At 40.2% G+C, this 25,133-nt stretch overlaps 1 protein-coding gene across 1 annotated transcript in view; it reads right to left on the bottom strand.

The window, feature by feature from the left end:
* Positions 1–12,348: 12,348 nt before the first annotated feature.
* LOC137758502 (protocadherin beta-4) overlaps positions 12,349–25,133 on the bottom strand; it is a 114,674-nt gene continuing 101,889 nt past the window's right edge. The window contains exon 2 of the mRNA XM_068534522.1: positions 12,349–12,449. Within this exon, the coding sequence (XP_068390623.1) occupies positions 12,418–12,449 (32 nt within the window). The 3' untranslated portion in view covers positions 12,349–12,417. The remainder of the gene's footprint in view (positions 12,450–25,133) is intronic.

The following is a 25,133-nucleotide window of genomic DNA, read 5'->3' as shown; positions in this document are numbered from 1 at the left end:
AGTGTCTTGGTGAATCTGGATCCAAGTACACGCCTTTGAGGACTATAATTTAACTCAGAGTTTCATGGAGCACTGGACCAGTGTGGTATTATTTTTGACTTCATGGGAACTTTGCTTTTGTCTTCCCTGCTTATATGCTACATCTTAACCTTTATGGAAGAACCTCTACTTTATATCATATAATTTCTGCCCATAATTGTATTGAAATAGAAAAGTTGCTGCTCTTGTGTTTGGTGAGATAATACAGGGTGAGTGGGTGGCCGTATGTACCTAATCTGAAAAGCTAAATATAGTTGTATCACCGGGCTTTTGCATAAATCTACACATGTACATGCAGTTTGTTTGCTTATATGTTGTGAGTGAAACACAGTTTGGTTTCCATGTTTAATCTCATGTCACCAGAAAAACTGAGTTAAACATGTTTCAAGATGGTTGTAAATGATTACTTAACCCACTCAAGATGTAGGGTCTCTTTAAAAGTCTGCTTAACATGTGCACTATATTAGCCAATTAAAGTTTTTAAAAAGTTTTTGGTGCTTGAAAACGAAAATATCCATCTACATTTTTTTCATCTACAATGATTTATTTTATTTTTTATTGAGGTAACCTTGATTTATGGCATTATATTTCTACGTCTGTATACCCTACAATGTGCTCACCACCAAAAATTTATTTTTCGTCTATCACCATACAGTTGATCCCCTTTATCCACTTTGTAACCCTCCTTTACCTCCCCCCTCTGATAACCACTATTCTGTTCTCTATAATGACATGTTTGTTTTATTTGGTTTTGGTTTGTTCATTTATTTGGGGTTTTGTTTGTTTATTATAGTTTTTCATATTCCAGATATGAGTGAAATCCTATAGTATTTATCTTTCTCTGTCTGACTTATTTTACTTAGCATAATACCCTCAAGGTCCCTCCATGTTGTCGCAGATGGCAAGATTCATATTTTTTCTCATCTAGATTTTTAAAAAAATATTTATTTATTTACTTGGCTGCACCAGGTCTTAGCTGCGGCATGCAGGATCTTTAGTTGCAGCATGCAGAATCTTTTTTTAGTTGTGGCATGCGGGATCTAGTTCCCTGACCAGGGATCCAACCTGGGCCCCCTGCACTGGGAGCGTGGAGCCTTAGTCACTGGACCACCAGGGCGGTCTCTGTCGTCTAGATTTTTAAGAGGAGCATATACCTGCATACTGATGTGTCTTCCACAGTCTTGAGTTAAAGTTTAAGAGTAGGCATCCTGGATTTTCCCAAGATGTTCTACTCTTAAAATAGTGCTATTCATCTTCAAAGTGGGATCATATTCCACACTCTTAGTTAGGTGTGGCCTAGAGAATTAGGCCTCTGGGAAGTAGCCTGGCCTTTGTCTGTACCAAATTTCCTTCCTCTCCTCTCCCAAAGAGCTTCCCCTCTGCTCTGCTTTAGACTGAGGAAGGGGTGAGGGATGGGGCTGTGCTTCTGTGCTTGGATGAAGACCCATGTAGTTGACAACAGTTCTTAGCTTCCAGTCTCAGGGTCCTGGCCTGGGCAGGATTCCAGGATGTACTATTGGCCCATTTAGGGGTTGTTGATCCCCTTTGGATCGTTCACTGTCCTCTCTGCCTCCACCAGTCAGAAACCCTTCCAGGGAACAGAGAGTGCCAAAGCCATGAGAACTTTTTGTTCCCTGATGGTGATCAGGTGACGTTACCAGTGGATGAAGTCCTCTCCTCTCAAATAGAACTGGACAGAACTTAGTGCTTGCAGTCCACAGTGATTAATGTGAGGGCTGACCCATCCTGAAGTTTACCTGAGGGCTGATAACTCCTCGTCATTTTTTTACAGTATTGGAAACTTCTAAATTTTGTATTGGCCATCTGTGAGTTTTATTGATGACTGTATATATGATGTGACTTTACAAAGCAATGAAACATAAGAAAAGCAACTTCATTAAACTATACCATATGTATGTATCTAGGCACTGACAAAAACCAAAAACAAAAAAAATAGTTCATCTGATCCCTACACACTTGTGCATCTGTTCTTTGGCCCTATAATGTAAGAGGGTCATTCTTACTAAAGTAAGCCTCATCATTCCATGATGATCTAAGACCAGCAGAGTCTCTCTCAATAAGAAGTGTTCTTAAGCAGCCTGTAAAGCTGAAAACAGGCAGGCTCCCAGTGTTAATGATCGTCCATAGCGTGTGTGTCAATCACTGCTGGCGGAATGTACACCTGGTATGGAATCCCCAGTTTCCTTCAGCTTTTTTCTATCTGTGAAGCCTCTGAGGTAAGTCTAGCCATATTGCCAGAGGCAAGAGGGTCAGGGTGATGGATGTTGACAAATGGGGGCTGGGGCAGACATTTGGGGAGGGGATGCTCAGTGTCATGCCTGGTGTGCTCCAGAGCGATGGCTGGTCTTCCATTTGCTTTTTCTTTAAAAGAAAACCATTTTTCTACTTTACTTCTAAGTTATTTATACATTTAAGTTATATATTACGTATGTAAGTGGTCAGTAGCTACTTAGTGAGGCTTCATTCAAGCAGGTCTGGATTAAAGCAGAAAAGAAAACAGGAATGGCTTCTACAGGAAGTGGACCTTTCAGAGTCCGAAGGCCCCCTGCTCAGTACCCATGAGCTCGTCTCAATTAGCTCTATTGTCAATGGACCTTTTCACATGTTGTCCATTAAAGGTTTACCTAAATATCTTCAATAGAAATCATTTGAGGCAAGCAAGAGTGGGAGTAAGGAAGTGAAACCTAAGTCAGAAGAATTGTTTTCCACTCTTTTTGCTTAATTCATGGTTCAATATTTAGATACAATTTGTACCACTTCAGATCTGTACTCAGACAAAAATATAATAACTTGAAATATTGTGTTTAAAGAAATTTGAGTGTTCTATCATTAAATTATTTACCTAAATAAAAATATTTATTGAATTCACACCATTTACAGTATACTGTATTGAGCTCTGGGTATTCAGATATTAATGGTCTGGTTTCTGTTCTCAGGGATCTGATGGTCTAGATGTTTGTTTTACAGTCAGAAGAGTGATATTGTAGAATACAGTTTAGAACAAACAAATAGAATCCAAATTATGTGTGTATATGTGTGTGTGTGTGTATGTAAAATCAATGATGTGTGTGTATAAAATCTTTTCCTTAACTATGTTTTTGTTTTTATATTGTGGTTTCTTTGTAGTCTTTAAATTAGTTCCATGGTATTTCTTTCTTTTTTCTTCCCCAGCTTTATTGAGGTATAATTGACAAATAACATTGTGCATGTTTAAGGTGTACAATGTTATGATTTGATATACGTGTTTATTATGAAATGATTATTACAATAAGGTTAGTTAATGTCCATCACCTCACAGGTTACTATTTATTTATTTATGTATTTATTTATTTATTTATTTTGAGGTGAGATGGTATTTATTTCTAAGATTTAAGTTGGTGAAATCCATATTTCTGATGCCTAGCCTTATTTTAAACTTTACTTCCACATAGTATAATTTATCCCTCAACTTTTTAAAAATTATTTTTTATTGAAGTATAGTTAATTTACAATGTTGTGTTAGTTTCCAGTGTAGAGCAAAGTGATTCAGTTATACGTGTGTGTGTGTGTGTGTGTGTGTGTGTGTGTGTATATGTATATATACTTTTTCAGGTTCTTTTCCATTATAGGTTATTACAAGATATTGAGTATAGTTCCCTGTGCTAAACAGTAGGTCCTTGTTGTTTACCAATTTTATATATAGTAGTGTGTCTATGTTAATCCCAAACCCCTAATTTATCCCTCCCTCCCCCATTCCCCTTTGGTAGCCGTAAGTCTTTGACTCTATTTCTGTTTTGTAAATAAGTTAATTTGTATCATCTTTTTAGATTCCACAAATAAGTGATATCATATATTTGTCTTTTTCTGTCTGACTTACTTTACTTAATATGATAAACTCTAAGTCCATCCATGTTGCTGCAAAAGGCATTATTTCATTCTTTTTTATGGCTGCGTAATATTCCATTGTGTGTGTGTGTGTGTGTGTGTGTGTGTGTGTGTATATATATGTATGTATGTATATATATATATATATATATGTATATACCACATCTTCTTTATCCATTCATCTGTTGATGGATATTTAGGTTGCTTCCATGTCTTGGCTATTATAAATAGTGCTACTATGAACTTGCATGTATCTTTTAAAATTAAAATTTTCTCTGCTATCCCTCAATTTTTTTTTTTTTTTTTGGCCATGGTGCAAAACTTGCAGGATCTTAGTTCCCGACCAGGGATTGAACCCAGGCCACGGCAGTGAAAGCACCGAGTCCTAACCACTGGACTGCCAGGGAACTCCCTGGTATCCCTCAACTTTGAAAAACCTTATCATACCCTTTGGTCTACTGTCAGGGCCAGATGGTATGCATCTTGCAATGCTATAGTGATACTGTAGCTAGAAATTCATTCTCTGTTCCAGCTTTCATGGGATACCAATACCAACCTACAGCAGTTAAGTATATGTAATATCTCAGAAGGACCATATCTGGCAGTGGAGTATCAAACCTGATCATTTTCTTGAATTAAACAAGAAAATGTCCCCAAGTTGTTGAACTTGGAAGAAAAGTAGGTTCTTTTCTTCTGGCCCATATCTCTAAGAAGGGGTGATAATTATTATCAGGAAGTTGTTGTGTGCCTAAAACAGTCACAGGAGATTTTTTGCTCAAGCCAGAAAGTACCCTCTGTTTAGAGCCTGCGTTTCCAACATAAGCATCCTTTGAGCTTTGAAATTCCTGTTTTCAAAGTCTATGACTCTCTGGTCTCTCTGATCTCTCCAAATTCATGTGGAATGGCCCAGGAATCTCCTCTGAGAGCCTTTTTAGAAAGTAAATTTTTTTAGTGTTGGAACTATCATCTAAGTCTGTGGTCTGCCCTTTGAGCTCCATGGTCCACCGTGTTTTCAGCGCCCTCCTAATGCCAGCACTTTTAAATACAGGCTCCTTGTGAATGGTGTAAATGATGTTTAAAAGGCGGACTAGGATCTTCCTGTGTCCCTATCTCTTCAAGGTTGGTGGAGTATCATCTGTTCTGATGCTCTGTTCATTGCCACAGATATAATGGCTTTTTCAAAACCACTTCAGAAAATTTGGTATTACTGGCTTTAGTCTGCACCTTGAGACAAAAAATTTCGCAGGTGGGTAAGTAGTTTTGTAGAAAATTGATGTCTGTTAACAATTCTGCACATTCTGTGGGGGGGAAAATTGTACTCAGAAAGAGTATTATTTCTGTTACAGGGAAGCCAGATAATTGTCTATATAGTGAGAATTTCTACTCCAGCCTAAAGTAGTTTCACTGGGTCCTCCTCAATAACCAGCAGACTTTAATGGGGCATCCTTCCACTTAATTTCTTTGCTCATTGATTTACAAATCGTTCTTTTGTCCATTCGGAGCAAGGACTCCTTTCTGCCTTTCGATGAATGGCAGACCCTTCAACCCGTGCTCTGAGCTCGCGATCTAGGTTCTTGGAGGTTTTGTCCACAAAAAGCCTTCTCTGTCTCCTTAGCACCAGACATGGGAATCTACCTGGACTCAGGTACCCACTTGGTCATGAAGAGGCCGTGCAGCAGGATAAGTCTTCGGTTCTGAGTCCCGAGGCTGCCGCGGTGCCATTACTGTCTTTTGTAATGCATTAAGGATTTTAGCACACATTGCTTTTTATTTTTAATTCTCTGCTTCTATTTTTATGCTGGCCTCTCCACTTCTCTTTGCCGTCTGGAGTCAAAGCTGAACCACATCGATAAGAACCTTGCACTATATCCAAGAATTTTTCCTCCTGATTGATTCTGGTCTGTTACTAGGCAGGAAGTCTCCTGGGTTTCAGGACTTTCACTCCTTGAGAGAAGCTCTAAAGGCTTGGTTGAGCTTAAACATTTTTGGCAAGAACACTTCACTGGTGATTCTGTGTGCTTTATATTCTCTCACATGTGCTGTTTTATTTTTATACTGTTGGACCTCAAGATCACAGAATTGGATTATGATAAACTGTCATCATTAGTCCATACCTGACCTGCATTGTTTATTTACTTACCTATCCAATATCATTTAGCTGTATATCTATATATGTACTTATCTATCAAAATAATACTAAGAATTTGTGAACACAGTACCTCCCCACAAATGCCAGGACCTTGGTAGTAACATACATCTAATCGTACAAATGGTCCCTCCTACCACTCCCTGGCCCCCAGCAAATGAAGGTAATTATCATCCTGAATTCTATGTGCATCATTCTTTGCTCCTTTGAATTTTTTTTGTGTATTGTATGTTACTCCCACATATATATTTTTCTAGTTGTTTTAAGTTTTATAGTAAGGGTAAAATACTGTATGTGATACTTTGGTACTTTTCTCTAATATTTATTTTTAAAATCCAATAATCTTGTGTTCCTGTAATTCATTTATTTAGACTACTGTAAAACATTCCATTTTGTGAGTATGCCGTAGCTTATTCATTCAGTTGATAGGCATATGGATTGTTTCCTGATTTTTGCTCCTGTTGCCCACTGTCAATATAAACATTCTTATATATACCTCCTGATGCAAATGTGCAAGAATTTCTTTTGGGTGTATAACTAGGAATAGAAATTCTGGAACTCTCAAGTACTTATCTAGGAGTAATCGTTATATTTAATAGTTAATATTCAACTATTTCGCAAAGTAGTTGTACTGATTTTTACATGCACTTGCAATATATAGGCCTGAATCTCTTTATCCACATGCTTTCCAACACTTGGCATTAAATTTTTGTCAAACAAAAAAATCTACCTTATCTTGGTTTTGATCTATATTTCTCTAATTACAGCAAAAGAACATCTCTTTGTGCGTCTATTGGTTATATGTTTCTTCTGTGAAATGTTTGTTCATGTCTTTTACCATTTTTCTTTTGTTATTTTTATTTATACTGGTTTGTAGGAGTTCTTTATATATCCTTGATATTAATTCTTTGTCAGTGTGTATATGTGAGTATCCTCTCCTGGTCTGTACCTTTTCTCATCTTTAAGATGTCTATTGATGAATGAAGTTTCTTGATTTTATTACAAATGTATTAATCTTTTATTCTATGGTCAGTGTCTTTTTAAAGAAATTATTTCTACCCCAACGTCTAAAATCCATTTACCTGTATTTTCCACTAAGAGCTTGAACGTTGTTTTGGGTTTTGTTTTTGTTTTTGACATTTGAGTCTTAGAACCATTTGAAGTTGATTTTTAAATTAAGACCCAATTTAATCTTTTTCTATATGGATAACCATTTTTAATTGAACATTTCATCTTTTCCCATTGATCTGTGTTATGGACTGAATGTTTATGCCCCACCCCCTACCCTAGTTCATATATTGAAGCCCTAGCCCCCACTGTGATGGTGTTCGGAGGAGGGGCCTTTGGGCACTAATTAGGTTTAGATAAAGTCATGAGGGTGGAGCCCATGATGGGATTAGTGTCTTTATAAGAAGAGGAAGAAATATCAGAGCTGCTTCTGTCCACCATGTATACATACATGGTGTATGTATACATACATGGTGTATGTATACATACACGGTGTATGTATACGTACACGGTGTATGTATACATACATGGTGTATGTATACGTACATGGTGAGGAGGCTGCAGCCTGCAAGCCAGGAAGAAGGCCATCATTAAGAAACCAACTGCTACATAGAGAATGGACTTGAGGACCCGGGGAGGGGGAAGTGTAAGCTGGGACGAAGTGAGAGAGTGGCATGGACATATATACACTACCAAATGTAAAACCGATAGCTAGTGGGAAGCAGCCGCATAGCACAGGGAGATCAGCTCGGTGCTTTGTGTCCACCTAGAGGGGTGAGATAGGGAGGGTGGGAGGGAGGGAGACGCAAGAGGGAAGAGATATGGGGATATATGTATATGTATAGCTGATTCACTTTGTTATAAAGCAGAAACTAACACACCATTGTAAAGCAATTATACTCCAATAAAGATGTTAAAAAAACAAACAAACAGAAACCAACTGCTGGCACCTTGGTCTTTGACTTCCCAGCCTCCAGAATTATGCGAAATAAATATCTGTTGTTTAAGCCACCAGTCTATGGGATTTTGCTAGAGGAGCCTGAGCAGACTAAGACATTCTGAATTGCCATCTCTGTAATGTTCAAACATTTCATATATATATAAGTCTATTTTTGAGCTCCCTAATCTATTACATTTGTCAAATTTTCTGCCTGTGCACCAATAGCAGACTATCTTGATTAATATAGCTTTATAACAAGTCAATAATAAGTAAGGCAAATTTTTAATCCTACCTTTTTTTCTTAAGAAGTTTCCTAGCTCTTATTTTATTCTTTCACATGAATTTTAAAGTAATGTTAAAGTAATGTTGTAATGTTTAAAGTAATGTTGTCCTGGGGGAGAAGAGAATTGATAACTTTAAAACATTGAATCTTCCAATTCAGGAACATCATATATTTCTCCATTTATATAAGTCATCTTAGTGTGTCTTCACAAAGGCATATGGTTTCTCCATAGAGGCCTTATACTTTATTAGTTAGACTTATTCCTAGCTACTTGATTTTTTTTATTATTATAAATTCTATCTTTATTTAAAATGTCAATTTCTGTTTACTGGTTTATAAAATAAATTGATTTTATATTGATTTTTCAAATTTGGCAACTTTACTAAACTCTTTAATTATAATATTTTACCTGTAGGTACTTTTGGATTTTCTTTGTACTCCTTAATATCATCTACAAATAATAACAACTTTGCTTCTTACTCTGCAATCTACAGAACTTGTATTTCTTTGCCTTATCATGCTGGCCAAAGCTTCCAGTACAATATCAAATAAATGTAATAGTGGGCATTTGTGTCTTGTTTCTGATCTCAGAGGAAAGCTTTTAACACTTCACAATTAATGTGTTTTGCTGTACATGTTTTCATATCATTTAAAGATTAAGGAAGTTTTATTTCTAATTTAAGGAGATTTTTTCCCCCATTATGAACAGAATTTTATCCAATCCTTTTTCTGTGTCTCTAAAAACTATTGTGTGATTTTTTTCTCTTTTACTTTATGTCAGTGAGTGATATTGGCTTTTAATTTTCCTTTCTTGATATCAGGGTTAAGCAAAACATTTTAAGGGCGTGTTCTCCCTTTTCTTCTATTCTATGGTAGTGTTTGTATAAGATTGGAATTATTTCTTCCTTGAATTTTTGGTACTACTCACAGCGCCTTTCTTTCTTTGTTTTTTAAAGAAAAGTTTTTCTAATTAACTGGAAAAGTAGTTCAAGTGGGTAAGCAGCAGGGTACCTTGTATAATGCTAGACAGCTGCAGTTTGGGAAGAAATGGACCGGACCCCTGAGATGAAACTGGGGTGGTCCTCCACATCTGGGGAGTGGGGACAGCAGCTCTCAGTGGAGCCCAGGCAGCGCCAGTTGTGACCCGACTGTGCGTTTGGTTTCAACTGGCGTCATCCGCGAGTCCTGCACTGGGTTACTTTACACTAGTGAGAATGTTAACCAGCCATATTGGCTCAATAAATAGCTTCAGTAAGGAGTGAATTTCCTTCTAGAAATCAGTGCCTATTTTTCCTGGAAACTCCATTTTAAATAGCCCGGTTCCATCTAAAGTCAAGCTGTTGCCATTGCTGGCATTCCATGATGTTCTCTCCCGTGACCCCTGTAGGTCAGATGAACCACTTTTTTGATTTAGAGATACTTACGTCCTTTGCGTTAAAGTTATTTTGAAGGGGTTGACTTGCTGGATGGCTCTATTCTTTTTCCTCCAGGAAGAAGGGGAGAAATGTACTTGGAGGTAATGTATGTTTACATCAATTTGCAAATTCCTGTACATAGAGATATATTTTTTAAGTGTGAATGTAACAACATACTGTGAATTCCATCTTGGTTATAAATGAGACTCCTTTAGTCAGTTACCCAAATAAAATCAGTTCTGAAAAAACAAAACAAAACAAAAACACCTTATGGTTTAGTGGCTCCAATGATACCAAGCCCACGGTAAGCAGCTCTTATGGCATGATGATCATTTGATGTCCCATAGTCAGCCACTCAGTCTCTCCTAGGGCTCAGGAGCATGACAGCATCTACTTATAAGGACACAGAAGTTATCTGCTATAGAAGGCATGGATCTGCACTATAAGATTTGCACTATAATCATCCTACTGTGGCTTGCTGGAAACTCCACACAGCATCCTAATCCACTACTGGCATTTTTAGCAACATCCGATTGACTAGATCACATCAGACTGGCTAGTATTCTAGTTTCAACCTGCTACATATCTTTTCCTTACTCCAGGCCCTGCTCAAACCTGGCAGCATTTTGAGTTCCAAATATGGTATATGCTGCCTCTGAAATCCAGAGAGGTCCCCAAAGACAGTGCCTCTCTTTTAGTGGTAAGAGATGCAAGAGATAACTTGCATTTTACCTTGGGGGGGATTTCCTGGCATGCCCCAGACCCCTAGAATCATCACTGATGGGGCAGGCCCCTGAATCTTCATGGGGCTAATCTTTTACTCTTTGACATGCATGTGTCCTACTAGGCCATCTAGGGTCCTTTTCATTTACTGCTCATTAGGCCCAATTAGCATGACGTCATCAATATGGTAGTCTAACATTATGTTCTGCAGAATGTTCAACGTTGAGGTCTTTGTGGAGTATGTTACAAAAGAAAGGGAAAGAGTTAACATAGCTCTGGGGCAAGGCAGTGAATATATTTTGCTGCCCTGTTATGAGAAGATGAACTGCTTTTGATTTTATTCACTGGTGGAGTTTAAGATGAATGCATTCACCAGAAAAATAGCCACCTACCAAGAGCTAAAGGTTATACTAATCTACTCCAGTAAAGATAACCACTGGTATGGCAGCTGTAATTGGAGCTGCCAGTTGATTAAGCAAATTGCAGTCCATTGTCATCACTATGATCCATCCAGTTTTTGCAGGGGGTGAACAAGTGAATTAAGTGAGGATATGAGGAGACTATCACCTCTGCATACTTTAACTTTTAGAATGTAGTGCTAATCTCTGAAATTAGGATGCAGTGTTACTTATGATGTACTGTCTTGGCTAGGGAAAGGGAAATTTCAGGTTTCCCACTATAATGTTTCTTACCCTACCAGTCAGGAAGCAAATGAAAGGGTTTGACATTGAAGGTTTCTAAGACCATCCCCAGGTTTGGTGATTTACTAGAAAGACTCATGAGACTCAGCATATAGTCATACTCATGACTGTGAGTATGTAAAACAATACAGTAAAAGGATACAAAGAAAAATCAGCAAAGGGAAAAGGTGCATTGGAAACAATCTGGAGGAAAGTAGATAGAAATTTCTAAGAGTCCTCTTCCCTTGGATTCACACAGAATGTGCTTTATTCTTCTAGCATCAGATTGAAACAACATGTATGAGGTGTTGTCTACCAGCGAAGCTTACCTGAAATCCAGGGGTTTTATTGGGTGCTGGACACATGGGCATCCCCTGCCTAGCAGAAACTACACTGTTTGTGTATACAGTTTAGGCACAGTAAATGACCTTTATCAGTTATGAAATGTTGGGGACAGTCTCCAAATCCAAGTCCCAGATGCCAACAAAGGGCCAACCTTGCAAGTAGGCCTTTCTAAGGATAGGAGTCTCAGGCCTGCTACGGTAACTCTTTCCTGCACAGTCCATCCCCTTGGCCCTTGGCCAAGGTGTCTTTACAACAAAATTATCATCAGTAGGACCCCATGTAGCAGGGTGAGACCAACATACAATATTGGCCTCAGTTATGCCCTCCATGGGTCCTAGATTTGGCCAGTTAAACAAATCCCACTAACCGTAAAGGCCTACCTTAGAAAGCCAGGTATCTTCCTGCTTAAGTTTTTGTTGTAACCTTTTCACCTGGCCCAAGGCTTCAAGTCAGGCACAGCACAACTCTGTCTAGGAAGTTGAAGCTGACACAAATGCCTTGTAGGGCTGAGGCAGTGTCATGATAGCAGGGTACACATGGAAGAAATACAGTCCCAGAGGGCACATGTAGTTCCTCTGGAAACAGGGAGTTTACATTGTTAGGGCACCCCAAGCAGGACATACATTAGTTAGGCAGTACTGGTTAACAGAGACTTCAAGATGGCCTCTAACCATGGGGCCTCCTGCTCCAGGATTCTCAGTTCAGTCCAAATAATTCAGCTCAGTTTTTGGTTTCAAAAGGGCTTCCCGAGGCAGTGCTTGTGCATGACATCACTTTATCCACCTCACAGGTGTGGACAGCATCTGGAAGTGTTCTGCATGGAAAGTGCAGGAGCTGGAGCCATTCTCTGCTGCCTCATAGTCAGCACTGTCAGGTGTGATTGTGGGCTCAGCAGTCCATTTGAATTCAGAATGCTCAGAGCAGCTTGGAAAAGCAGCATGGGGAGTTTTCCTTCAAGAAGAGAGGGAAGCTTCCAGGAAGAGTTCTGAAAAACAAACATCGTTAATGTCCTCCCCACTCTCTGTGCCTCCCTGGGCTGTGTTTTCTTCATTGTTAAAAAATCAGTGTGTCCCATTCAGCAATTATAACTTTATATTTTTTTAGTCATCCTCTACTCTTACCCAGATCTTTTGTCTGAGAGGGTCGTATGCAAAACAAAAGCATTTTCACAGAAACAATTTTTTATATAATTTTTACCATAAAGTCATATCATGTTAAGGAATTTATCATGATGATATCCTGAATTTTCAAAGGTTTTCAAAATGGATTTACACAGATCAATCTCTTTCTGGGGATAGTTGCATTTAACAGTCAAATTGCCTTAATAAGATGTGTGTACTAGGTAAAAGGTGAGGGAAATAGAGTCACACTATCAGTTCATTGATGCAAATTGCAACCGATCTAGAAATCTGAACACAAGTCAATAGCAGTGGAGCATACCCCATTGGGGGGTCCAGAGTCTGATCTGTCAGGAGTGGGTGGAGGGGTCATAGTTGCTGTGATGTGCCTTCCCCCAACTTGCAGCTTTCCACAGTACTCACAAGTTAGAAATGCACCCAGTCTCTGTATATCTCTATCAGAAATATAGAGCCAGTCAGCACCTCAGTTACAGATGGCCCCATCAGAAAATAAGCCTTTCCTGTGGGCATCTGTAAGTGGTCCAGATGGTCCAGCCAGCATCCATGTTTTCTCTGTTTAGGGCCCCACAAAGGGGTTTCCTAAATCTGCAACAGGCACAGCATCTGTGTTCCCTTTATTGAGCCTGTGGCTGCTTTCAGTTTAGCACAGCTCATGCTATAACTGAAATAGTGCTTAGAAGATAGTATCAGATTTTCCCTTAGAGTCAGACCTAGGCGATTAGGACCTGTGAGTTCAGAATGCCAAGAAAGCCGGTGGTAAGGGACAGTGAAAATGCTCCCCAAATCCAAGTTCCCAGATAACAGCCAAGGGCCAACCTTGCAAGCAGGGCCTTGTAAGGATACAGTATTAAGCCTGCTACATTAACTCTTTTCTGCACAGGCTTCTTCCAGCTGATGAGTATATCTATCCCAATTATACACTCAGGGACCTAGGAAATAATCACATGATAGGTCTGTGGATGCTTTGGACCCACTTTGAGATGGATTTGGGCCTAAATTCCATTCATCTCTTCATCTCTATAAGCCTGCGTTATGACTGAAGGACCATTATGGTGTTTTAGGTCACCTCTTATCAGAGTCTGCTCAGGAACTGTATTTCACCTTCCTTGAGAAGTCTGGATAATCCACTTTCTCGAGTGCAGTTACCCAGGCAAACAGCTGCAGATCTCTTTAGGAAAGGATAGAAGGAACACTTAAGAGTCTTTAGCTGCAGTGACATTGCCCTTCCTTAAAGAGGGTCATCTTCCCCTTCTACAAGGCTCTGGTATGTGATCTGACATATCTAAAAACAGGGTGAGGGACTGCAATTGTCCATTGCAGTAGCTGTATACCAGCTCTCAAATATATTTATTAAACAAGTCAAGCAACATTTTATTTGGCTGTCTTTCTCACTCCCAGGAACACCATGTTATTAGGCATAGCCACAATCCCTATGTGTAAAAACACCTTGGTTGCCATGATGGTCTTGCTGCTGCTACAGTAGTTAAATCTACTTTGCCGCTAATTATGTGAAGCCATTTGGTCTCTGTTATTCTGAAATCTCATTATCCTCATTCATGCCAGAGAGCTCAGTTCCTTGCCAGCATCAATACCACAAACTCTTGTCTATAGGGGATAGCTACCCACTGAGCTTTACAAAAATGTCAGTGTTTTCCTCACTAGAAGCCTCACTTCTGGGCCATCTTAGGGAACATAATTGTTGGGTTCTCAGGGTTTATACAGTAAACCCATTCTAACATTCCCACCTCTCCGAGCCTTCTGATATTCTCTTCCATACTATGTCCAAGGATAGTTCATATCTCTACTACATTTATTAGCCATTAATTGTGTCTAATCTTCAAAAAGCCTTTGACCTTTCTGGCCAAAGTATTAGGATCTGGTCCGGTATCCTTGCCAGAAGCTTAAATACCAAGTCATGGCCAAGTTCTCCATGTCATTTAATTCTACCAAATCTAGGCTTATATTCTGTACCCTGGTCCAATACCCTCAAAATCCACTCTCACATTTTCCCTGTATCCTGCTGGTATGTATTGGTCAGGCCTTGCAATTCTTTCTGTGAAAGTTATCTCCCCCAGAATGGAGAGTTTACTTTTCCATAGGTTATAGCCTAAAAGGAATGTGGATTAGAGGGACAGATGTTGAGAAGAACAAGTGTCACTTTGTAAAGCACCTGCCTCATAAGCTTGTTGTATGATTTCCAGGAAAGGGGATACTGCTTTCCTCTGGCAAGCAGTAAAAGTCTGCTTATGTTGGCCTGGAGGAGTCAGAGAGTCAAGGGCTTTAAGATTTTCATGTTCATTTACCAGCAAATACTGGTATAGTTGGGGAAAGGGCTATTTGATATCTTATGGATAGAACTATGCCTGGCACATAGTAAGCATTATGTAATGTTTTTAAAGTAAAAAGCCACATAATTGACCTTCTTTTCAATTTCAGTATTAATATTCACAACTGCAATGTTGAACATTTAGTGAGCATTCATATGAGGCACATATATCTACATACTCTGTACTCCATTCTGAGAGAGTTCCGTAAACATATCCCTCACCCAGTGTGATATTGTGATTTATAATAGGAAATATATATTTGATCATTGTCCTCGGTCTCTGATACGGCTCTTAAAACCCTTGGAGTTTCCTTGACTTTTGGACCAGCACCTAAGGATGGGATGCTGGTTGCCAGGAGAACCAAACATGTAATTAGAGGGTTAGAACTTTCAGTCCTTCCCCTGACCTCTGGGGAGGGGAGAGGGACGGGAGATCAAGTTTACTCACCAATGACCAATGATTTAATCAACCATGCCTATGTAATGAAGCCTCCAGAAAAACCCAAAAGGACAGGGTTCAGAGAGCTTCTCAGTTGGTGAACACATGGATATTTGGGGAGAGTGGCACATTAGGAGAGGGCATGGGAGCTCTGTGCCCCTTTCCCCATACCCTGCACTACGCATCTCTTCCATCTGGCTGTTCCTGAGTTATACCCTTTTATAATAAACCAGTAATTTAGTAAGTAGAATGTTTCTCTGAGTTCTGTGCCACTCTAGCAAATTAATCAAACCCAAGCTTTGTGGGAACCTCTGATTTACAGTCAGTCGGTCAGAAGTACAGGTAGCAACCTGGGCTTGCCACTGGTGTTTGCAGTCTGAGAAGGGACTCTTGGGACCCTCCAATCTGTAGCCGGTTGGTCAGAAGCACAGGTAACAACCTGGGCTCACAATTGGCATCTCCAGTTGGGGTTGCAGGGGGAGTCTTGTGGGACTGAGTTCTCAACTTGTGGAATCAGATGCCGCCTCAGGGGAGATAGCGTCAGAACTGAGTTGAATTGTAGAATACCCAGCTGGTGTCAGAGCATTGCTTGTTGGAGGTGTGGAAGAAAACCCCCTCTCCTCACAGTGAAATTGGGTGCTCAGAACACAAAAGAGTTGGCGTCAGTGACGTGGGATTTGCTAGATTAGCCCTGGCTCACGGCAGCACGTGGTTTGGGAAGAGAAAGGATGAAAGGGCAGGGGAGGAAGAACCTCTGATTCCTGGGCCACATGGTCACCCATGGTGTGGAGCAGCAGCTTGCTGTAGTCAGTTACTAAAGGTAAAAGGTACCAGTGGAATCCAAATCCTGGGCAATGGAATCACTGGGTGTATAAGGAAGTGCAAAATAATAAGAAGGATGCTAAACATACAATCCCTTGGTTATTGTTATCTGTAATAGCTAAACTAAAAGTAAAAGAGAATGCTGGGTTAGAGCTTGATGCTGGTCCAAACTCAGATTTCAGTGAGTCTGAGCTTGGGCCACTAGCCTCAAAGCTGCCCCCAAGGTAAAAAATGTACAGGGACAACAGAAAGTCCTCTAAGATCTCTGGTCACAAAGAAGGTAATCAACATGGGGCAGGTGGGAGGGGGAGAGGACGAAACCAAGAAACTCCTGAAGCCAGGGTTATAGTGTGACGGAATTGTTTCATTTTGTAGATCAGTATCAGCAGCTTCCTGAAGAAACTTAACTGAAATGAATCATAACTAGTATGGGGGCTGTGTCTTTGGTTTTGAGTGCTGCGGAGTGGAAGAGCATGTTTGGGTTGATACAGGGCCCACAGCTCACTATGGAACAATCACAGATGACTATATGTGATTCAGATACACAAGAGGTTATTCCTGAGGGAACAGCCGGCCTGATGGACTAGATAAAAGCCACTGCAAGGTTTGTTTACCCTGCAGTGTTTGTCTTCCCCTATGAATGCCAAGTGGAAAACTTCAGATGAAATAGCTGATATGCTTCATATGCAGACCATGTGGTACTGGCTTTACGATGAGTAGGATATTCACCCGCTGAATATAACTGTTACCCAGGTCATGGTAAATTCTGAGGTTAAAGGGGCCCCTTCACATGGGCATCCCATATAATCCTATTGTTGCCAAATCAAAAGACTGTTCAGGGCTTCCCTGGTGGTGCAGTGGTTAAGAATCTGCCTGCTAATGCAGGGGACATGGGTTCGAGCCCAGGTCCAGGAAGATCCCACATGCCGTGGAGCAACTAAGCCTGTGCACCACAACTACTGAGCCTGGGCTCTAGAGCCCGTGAGCCACAACTACTGAAGCCCGCACACCTAGAGCCTGTGCTCCGCAACAAGAGAAGCCACCGCAATGCAGCAGGTCTGGCGCGGCCAAATAAATAAATAAATAAATAATAAATAGGTAAATAAATAAATATTTTTTAAAAAGGAATAAGATGAATGAAGTGAATATCGATAGGAGCAAAACAAAGAGAAAACAGAAAGGGGAGTCACAGGACTCATTCCAGCAGAGTAGAAATCCTTAGATGGTTATTAAAAAAGTAGAGTGAATAAAATGGACATTGATTGGGTTAAAACAAAGTTTTAATACAGCACTACCTAAGGTTGGGTGGGCCAAAGGAACCCGCCCCCGCTTTGATCTCTCAACATTAAAGGATGCCAAACAAGTCCACTCTATTTACCCCTGTTTGGAGAAATTTTAAAACTCAGAAGGCAGACATTTCAACGAGAAACCTGACTGGCAATTGCATGGGAGAGTGGGCAGGCAGACTTATAAGGTAAAGATTGAAAAAAGGGCCAGGGTCACTTGGCTCAACCCCTCACTGGGTAGCCAAAGACTTTTGCACTGGAGTGGGTAAAATGGTCAGGGGCTGGAGAAGAGAAGTTTCCAGGACTCAACTGTGGTACCAAAGCCCACTGGTGAAACCCAATGAGATTAAGATTAGATTAGATTAAGATTACCTAAAAAAAGGTAATGGTTGATAGGATTATGAAAGTTAGAATTATGTAAAGAAGTGTGGGGCTTCCTTGGTGGCGCAGGGGTTAAGAATCCGCCTGCCAATGCAGGGGACACGGGTTCGAGCCCTGGTCAGGGAAGATCCCACATGCCACAGAGCAACTAAGCCCGTGCACCACAACTACTGAGCCTGCGCTCTGGAGCCCACGATCCACAAGTACTGCATCCCGCATGCCAGAACTACTGAAGCCCGTGCGCCTAGAGCCCGTGCTCCACAACAAGAAGCCACCGCAATGAGAAGCCCGCGCACCACAACAAAGAGTGGCCCCCGCTCCCTGCAACTAGAGAAAAGCCTGCGCGCAGCAACGAAGGCCCAATGCAGCCAAAAATAAAATAAAAATAAATAAATTTAAAAAAAAGAAGTGTGTCAACTTTTCCTGAATGTTTTATGGGAATGCATATTATGAAGGGCGAGGGAACACTTCGCCTACCTAGTATTGTAAAATCAAAACCTGTGGATGCTATACACTACCAAATGTAAAATAGTTGGCTGGTGGGAAGCAGCAGCATAGCACAGGGAGATCAGTTCGGTGCTTTGTGATGACCTAGAGGGGGTGGGATAGGGAGGATGGGAGGGAGGCTCAAGAGGGAGGGGATACGGGGACATGTGTATGCATACGGCTGATTCACTTTTGTTGTGCAACAGAAACTAACACGGTATTGTGAAGCAAGTATACTCCAATAAAGTTCTATTAAAAAAAAAAAACCTGTGGATGAAGTCCTAATAGAGGCTACAGTTAGGAACATATGAGTTGTTGGAATTACGGTAAAAGTTTGTAGGAGAATCGGTATGTTTGAACAGGCTTTATGTGAAGTGCTTGTGTCTTTTTTACCAGATTGTATTTGGGAGATGGACACTGAATCTGACTGCAGAACATTTCCCCTACCTACTATTGTCAGACAGGAGGTATGTAAATCCACCTTTCAAGCAATATTAATTGGACATGCTAAATGGGAACCAGTAAGATTGCCTGAGCCATACAGTGTGGAATGGAAGCTGGAGTGCTGGTGGGGACAAATTCTCTGTGCAATAGCCCTGTGTGGGGCATATACTAGGGCTTATGGCTAGAGCCTGTGAGTGCTTCCCAGAGATGACTACCGGGACTTTGGACAAGAGAATTTCCACTTGAGGGGTGTTTACTCCCTTGGAGTAAAAAAAGACACAAGCACTTCCCATAAAGCCCTATAAAGAGCCCTTGCCTGGCTGACAGAGCTGCTTGGTTTGTAGCTTCCAAGGTGAATGGACAACATCCTGTTTGGAAGGCCATCACTCTGATGGAAGGAGGTAAAAACAAATCAGCTTGGTGGGCTGAATTGCATGCCGTGTACTCAGCAGTGATGGAAAGATTGAACAGTGGAAAAAAGCCACTATGTTTGGCTTTTTACTGACTCATGCACAGTGGCCAAAATGATTGGAATCGACAAGAAGATATACCTGTGTGTTTGCTCGAGGTGGCCAACTGGGTCCATGAGGTTGAGGGTTTGCAGCAATGCAGAGATGGGCTGAATCTAAACATATTCCTCTTGTACCCTCTGAGGCACAAAATGCCAGTAAGAACTGTTTTATCTGCCAACAAAATACACAGAGACTGCAGATAGCTGTGTGACCAACTTCCTGGCGGGAAAGCCCTTGAACACAGCTGGCTGTTACTGGTAGCCCTATGGGGCTACAAATGGGTCATGAAAGGAATAGACACTGATTCTGGTCTGGACTTTGCTTACCTGGTGGTAAATGCAAATGCTCAGAATATCGTGAGAGAATTGGAAGAGAAGATATTGCACCAATTTGTATAGCTGACTATCATTTCTTCAGACCAGTGACCTCACTTTACAGCCCATAATGTCCAACAATGGGCAGAGAGATATCCTCCTTAGAGTAATATTCTGATAGAGAATTGGAACAGGCAATTAAAACATTGATTGTCTAAAACAGGGGGAGATAAAAGTACGAAGGGCTGGTTTACACACATTCATGAGAATGTGCTCACACTCAACATGAGGGGGGCTAAAGGAGTGTCCTCACTGAATAGATTTCTCTTGTTTTCCTGGTGGATCTGGGGCAGAAGGGTTGGGGAAGGTGCTGGTATACTTTCTTCCTCATATAACCTTATCTTGTTTTTTTCTCCTACTTGTTGCGTTGGTCATAGGACCAGGGCTGCAATTACAAGGACAGGAAACATGAATGGATTCCTAAGCAAGGAACTATAACTATGTTTTTAAACTTATGTCAGAATTCCCAAGGGCCTAATGGGGCAGGATGTACCTTCACACCATCTGGCAAAATTGGGATTAACAGTGAATGCCACTATATTGCCTGGTGGTAAAGATAGCCCACTAGTTCTGCATCTATGTACCTTACTCTATGGGAACAGAGTGGACAGAGGAAGAAGCACTTGCTAGAGTAGTACTGCGGTCTGCAATCTACAACAGCATAGTGGCTGAACCTAATGTCCCTTCCAAAGGTAGAAAACTTTGGGATAAAATGGAAAGAAGAAAAAATAGTAGCTATTGGTAAAGGAATGAAAAATGGGTTATGTAATGAGGGAAATTCAATATTACATTAACACCTCGGAAGAGGCTCAGAGCAAGAGATGATACCCAGACTTTCTTGTTACCAACCCTCTAATCTTATTCCGTTTTATCCCATGGCGTATAGGCCAAACCATTAGCCACCACTCATGAATAAATGCTGTTACGGACTGAATTGTGTCCTTGCTGAAAAAGATATATCGGCATCCTAAACCCCAGTACCTCAGAATGTAACTTCATTTGGAGATAGGGTCTTAACAGAGGTAATCAAGTTAAAACAAGGTCATTAGGATGGGTCCTAATCCAGGATGGTTGATGTCCTTATAAAAAGGGGAAATTTAAACACAGAGACAGACACGCATAGAGGGAAGACCATGTGAAGAGAAGGAGAAGATAGGGAGAAGATGGCATCCACATCCAAGGAAACAGAAATGGAGCAGATTCTCTCTCTCAGCCTTCACAAAGAACCCACCCTACTAACACCTTGATTTCAGACCTCTAGCCTCAAAAACCGTGAGACAATGAATTTCTATTATTTAAGCCACCCAGTTTGTGGTACTCTGTTATGGCAGCCCTAGAAAACTAATACAAATGCAAATACATACCTCGGGCCATCTTTCTTTCCAAGAAAAGTGAACAGTCAGATGTACCACTCAAGGTTCTTTCCTATCAAGGGGAGAGGGGCAAGATAGGTGAAGGGGATTAAATAGTACAAACTACTAAGTATAAGATAAATAAGATACAAAGATATAATGTGCAGTAGAGGGAATTTAGCCAATACTTTATAATAACTTTATATGGAGTATAATCTATAAAAATTTTGAATCACTATGTTGTACTTCTGAAAGTAAAATGATATTGTAAGTCAACTATACTTCAATTAAAAAACAAAAAACAAAAACAAAACCCCATAAAGGTCTTTCCTAGCATGAGGAGTTCCTTTCTTTTCTGCCCTTCCGAGCTAGTCCTGTGGGATGTAATATGTTACTAGTCTCCTTATGGTTTGTGTCAGATTTCTGTGAGGAAATATTTTAAAATTAGGCTCAAATTGTCCCTCTTTAGTGATCTGATCACAGGGAATGAGCTGATCATTCCATTCTCTACTATCCATTCTAGGTTTCTTTTCACCTTCACTAGCATGTCTGCTGGTTTTGGTGGCTTATCTGGTGGTATAATCCAGACGTTCATCCCCAGTAGCTATGAGCCCTTGTCATCAAGCCCTTTCAATATGGGATTGTTGCATATATCCAATTACCAATAAGGCCATAGATGTAGGTTGAAAGAGAGGTGGTAATGCAGGAGCAGTAGGTGTATTGCCAGTACAAACCATCCACTTATGAAACATATTTATGCTCTCCAGACCTGCTCACGTATGATCTTGTGTTACTACTTCCACTTGAAGATGGAGTGCTGCTACACATGCTACAATTTTATGGTTTGATGAACCAGGTAAATTATAGGCACCTCAGATCACATGTTCACTTTATCTCCCACAGTCAGGGGTTCAGTCTCTACCGTGGTCCAACAGCAAGCCAGGAGCTGTGTTACTGAGTTGGGATCTCTAAGAAGTGGACTCTGAGATTGAGTTAAAGTAGGGTATTTGCTAGGGAGTTCTTTGAGATTAACATCCATGGGGTAGAGGTGACAGAGGCAGGATTCAGCAGAGAGAGAAGTGGGGAACTCTGAAGCTAAAATGTCCCTTTAGAGTTGTGCTGAGCTAGCTGAAATGGCTAGGTCTTTATATTTCCACCTTGATCAGTCATTGGATGTGGCCTGCCCTGAAAAGGGTGTGACAGCTGAAAGGTGCCTACTGATAACACTCCTGGCATTCCCAGAATCAAGACTTCCATGGAAAGGGAATTTGAGTGGTGCATGTCCATGTCCTTACAGTCCACCTTCTATGCCTCTCAGATCCTTTTCTTCACACATATTCAGGGAGCAGCTCCTTCATGGTTCTGCTGGTCTTCTCTTCCTGGGGGAAACTTAGAAGAGAAAGTTTAATGGGATGACCTGTAGTCTCTACCACTGAAACTGGTTTCAGGGTTAGAACTGATAATCATTGTCTCCCTTCTCTACTAGCCATTCTAGGTTTCTTTTCACCTTCACTAGCATGTCTGCTGGTCTTGGTGGTTTATCTGGTGGTAGAATCCAGACGTTCATCCCCAAGAGATATGAGTCCTTGTCACCAAGCCCTTTCAATATGGGATTGTTGCATATATCCAATTACCAAAATAACTGGGCTAGTGTGTACCAGGAGGCACTCAAGTGGGTCAACTATGTGCCAAACATATTTTTCCTTGAACCTTGTGTGTCATAGCAGTCCTACTTCCTCCTGATGATCAGGGTCAGCTTCCCCTGTCAAGTTGGTGGCTCCTCTCTTGTCTGCTGGACCCTGGTCATATGGAACCAAAAGGATTGAGGATACAGCTTTAGCTTATAGTATAGCGGGAATCATGCTATATCCCCTGGTGGAAATGTTTCCCTTTAAGGACAAGGACTTCTAACTCTGCAGAGCCCAGAGTTTCAGAAAAGGGAAGCACAAATTCCCCAAGCAGGTCATTGAGAGCAATGTTAACTGAAGCCATTCCTGCCATATAAAGTAAAGGGCTTAGTGTTTGTCTGTATTGCTGGCATATTGGAAATTTGGATGTGGAAGCACCTAAATCAACCTTGGTAAGTGAGGTACTTGAATAGCTTTTATCTTTGCCACTGTGGCCTCTTTGTTCATCTGCTCATCATGCCAGCAGTGGTCTGGCTGATGAAAGAGTCTGATGTCAAAAGGATCAATAATTTTGTCTATTCCAATGTTTAGTGACTCTTTCTTGGTGGAATGCCCTCTGGTGGCCATTAAATTATCACATATAGGTCTTCACACTTTGTGTTTACTCCCATATATTCATCATGTTTCTAACCCGTTACTCCTTGTATCCAATCTTCCAACTTTCCAGGATCCCAAGATTTTATTCTCTAACACCTTTATTCAATGGGAAAAAACCCAAAGCTCTTTGTAAGAATAGATGGATACATGTCTGGATCAGCAGAATATAGAATAATTTTGTGACCTCTTGCTATTTCCAGAAAGCAAGGACCTCTTGCAAAATCATAGGTTGGGTCAAAAGTCCACAGGAGCCATTTGAGGAGTCTCCTGCTGGCCAAGTTGTGATAAGTTACTTGCAAAAATGGACCAAAAATGTATACTTGATTAAAACAAGTTAAGTCCATAGATGCCATGAATATGTAATGATACTAAAAAGAAAAAACTTGATTATTTTCTCTTTATTTAGTTTATTTATTGATCCTTTTGCCAATACTTCACTGTCTTGATTATTGCAACTATACAAGATGTCTTGAAAAAAAATATATATATATATATTTGCTTGTCACTTGCCAATTTCCACAAAACAGCCTACTTGGATTTTGATTGGAGTTCCATTTCTCTAGAGATCATTTTGGTAATTGTGAACATGTTAAAAGTTTTGAGTCTTCAATCCATGAACATGGTATATTTCTCCATTTATTTAAATCTTCTCAATTTCTGTTTGCAATGTTTTATAATTTTCAGTGTGGAAGTCTTGCACATCTTTAGTTAAATCTATTCCTAATGTATCTTTTTGATGCTATTGTAAATGGTAGCGTTAAACTTTTATTTTCCATTTGTTACTTGCGATTATATAGACACATAATTTATTTTTATATATTAGTCTTATATTCTGCAACCTTGCTAAATCTACTCATTAGTCCTAGTAGTTTTCTTGTAGGTTCTTTAGGATTTTCAACATATGCAATTAGGTCATCTGTAAATAAAGACAAATATCTTAAATATCTGTACCTTTTACTTATTTTCCTGGCTTTTTACATTGACTAGATCTTCCATTATAATGTTGAACAGAAGGAGTGAGAACTTTCTGGCTTTGTCTCTAATATTATGGGGAAGCATTCAGTATTTTACCAGTAAGTATGATGTTAGCTTTAGGATTTTAGTAGTTTTTTTTTTAAACCACAGTGAGGATATTCCCATCCTCTAGTGTGCTGAAAGTTTTCACAAAATGCATTTTGAATTTTTCAAAGACTTTTTATGCATTTATTGAGATAATCATATATATGTTCTTTATTTTGTTAATATGGTGAATTACATTGATAGTTTTAATTTAACAATACTATGTTTATCATTTAGGAATTTCATTCTGTTTTGACTAACATAAAATTCCCACAAATCAGCAAGGGGCTTATTTCTCTCCTGGGAGAGTCTAGAAATAGGCAACACAAGGATAGTATAGCCACTCAACAATTGCAATAGGGGAGCAAACTTACTCATTTGTTTTCTTTTGCTGCAGCATTTTATGACTCAGGAAAAACAGAGTCACTGGAAGTATTAGGAGAACTATGTGTTCACTATAGAAATTAGACCTTGCACAAAGGTGGAGAAGAGGTAATCAGAGGATTGGAGAAAGTCTCTAAACACAATACTCTGAAACAGTGGTATGAATGGACAGTTTTTTTTTAATATTTTATTTATTTATTTATTTATTTATTTATTTATGGCCGTGTTGGGTCTTCGTTTCTGTGTGAGGGCTTTCTCCAGTTGCAGCAAGTGGGGGCCATTCTTCATCGCGGTGTGCGGGCCTCTCACTATCGCGGCCTCTCTTGTTGCGGAGCACAGGCTCCAGACGCGCAGGCTCAGTAATTGTGGCTCACGGGCCC

This window comes from Eschrichtius robustus, chromosome 2 (genome assembly GCF_028021215.1).
Source record: "Eschrichtius robustus isolate mEscRob2 chromosome 2, mEscRob2.pri, whole genome shotgun sequence".
NCBI classification, from domain to species: domain Eukaryota; kingdom Metazoa; phylum Chordata; class Mammalia; order Artiodactyla; family Eschrichtiidae; genus Eschrichtius; species Eschrichtius robustus.
This window is presented reverse-complemented; position numbering and strand designations above follow the sequence as displayed.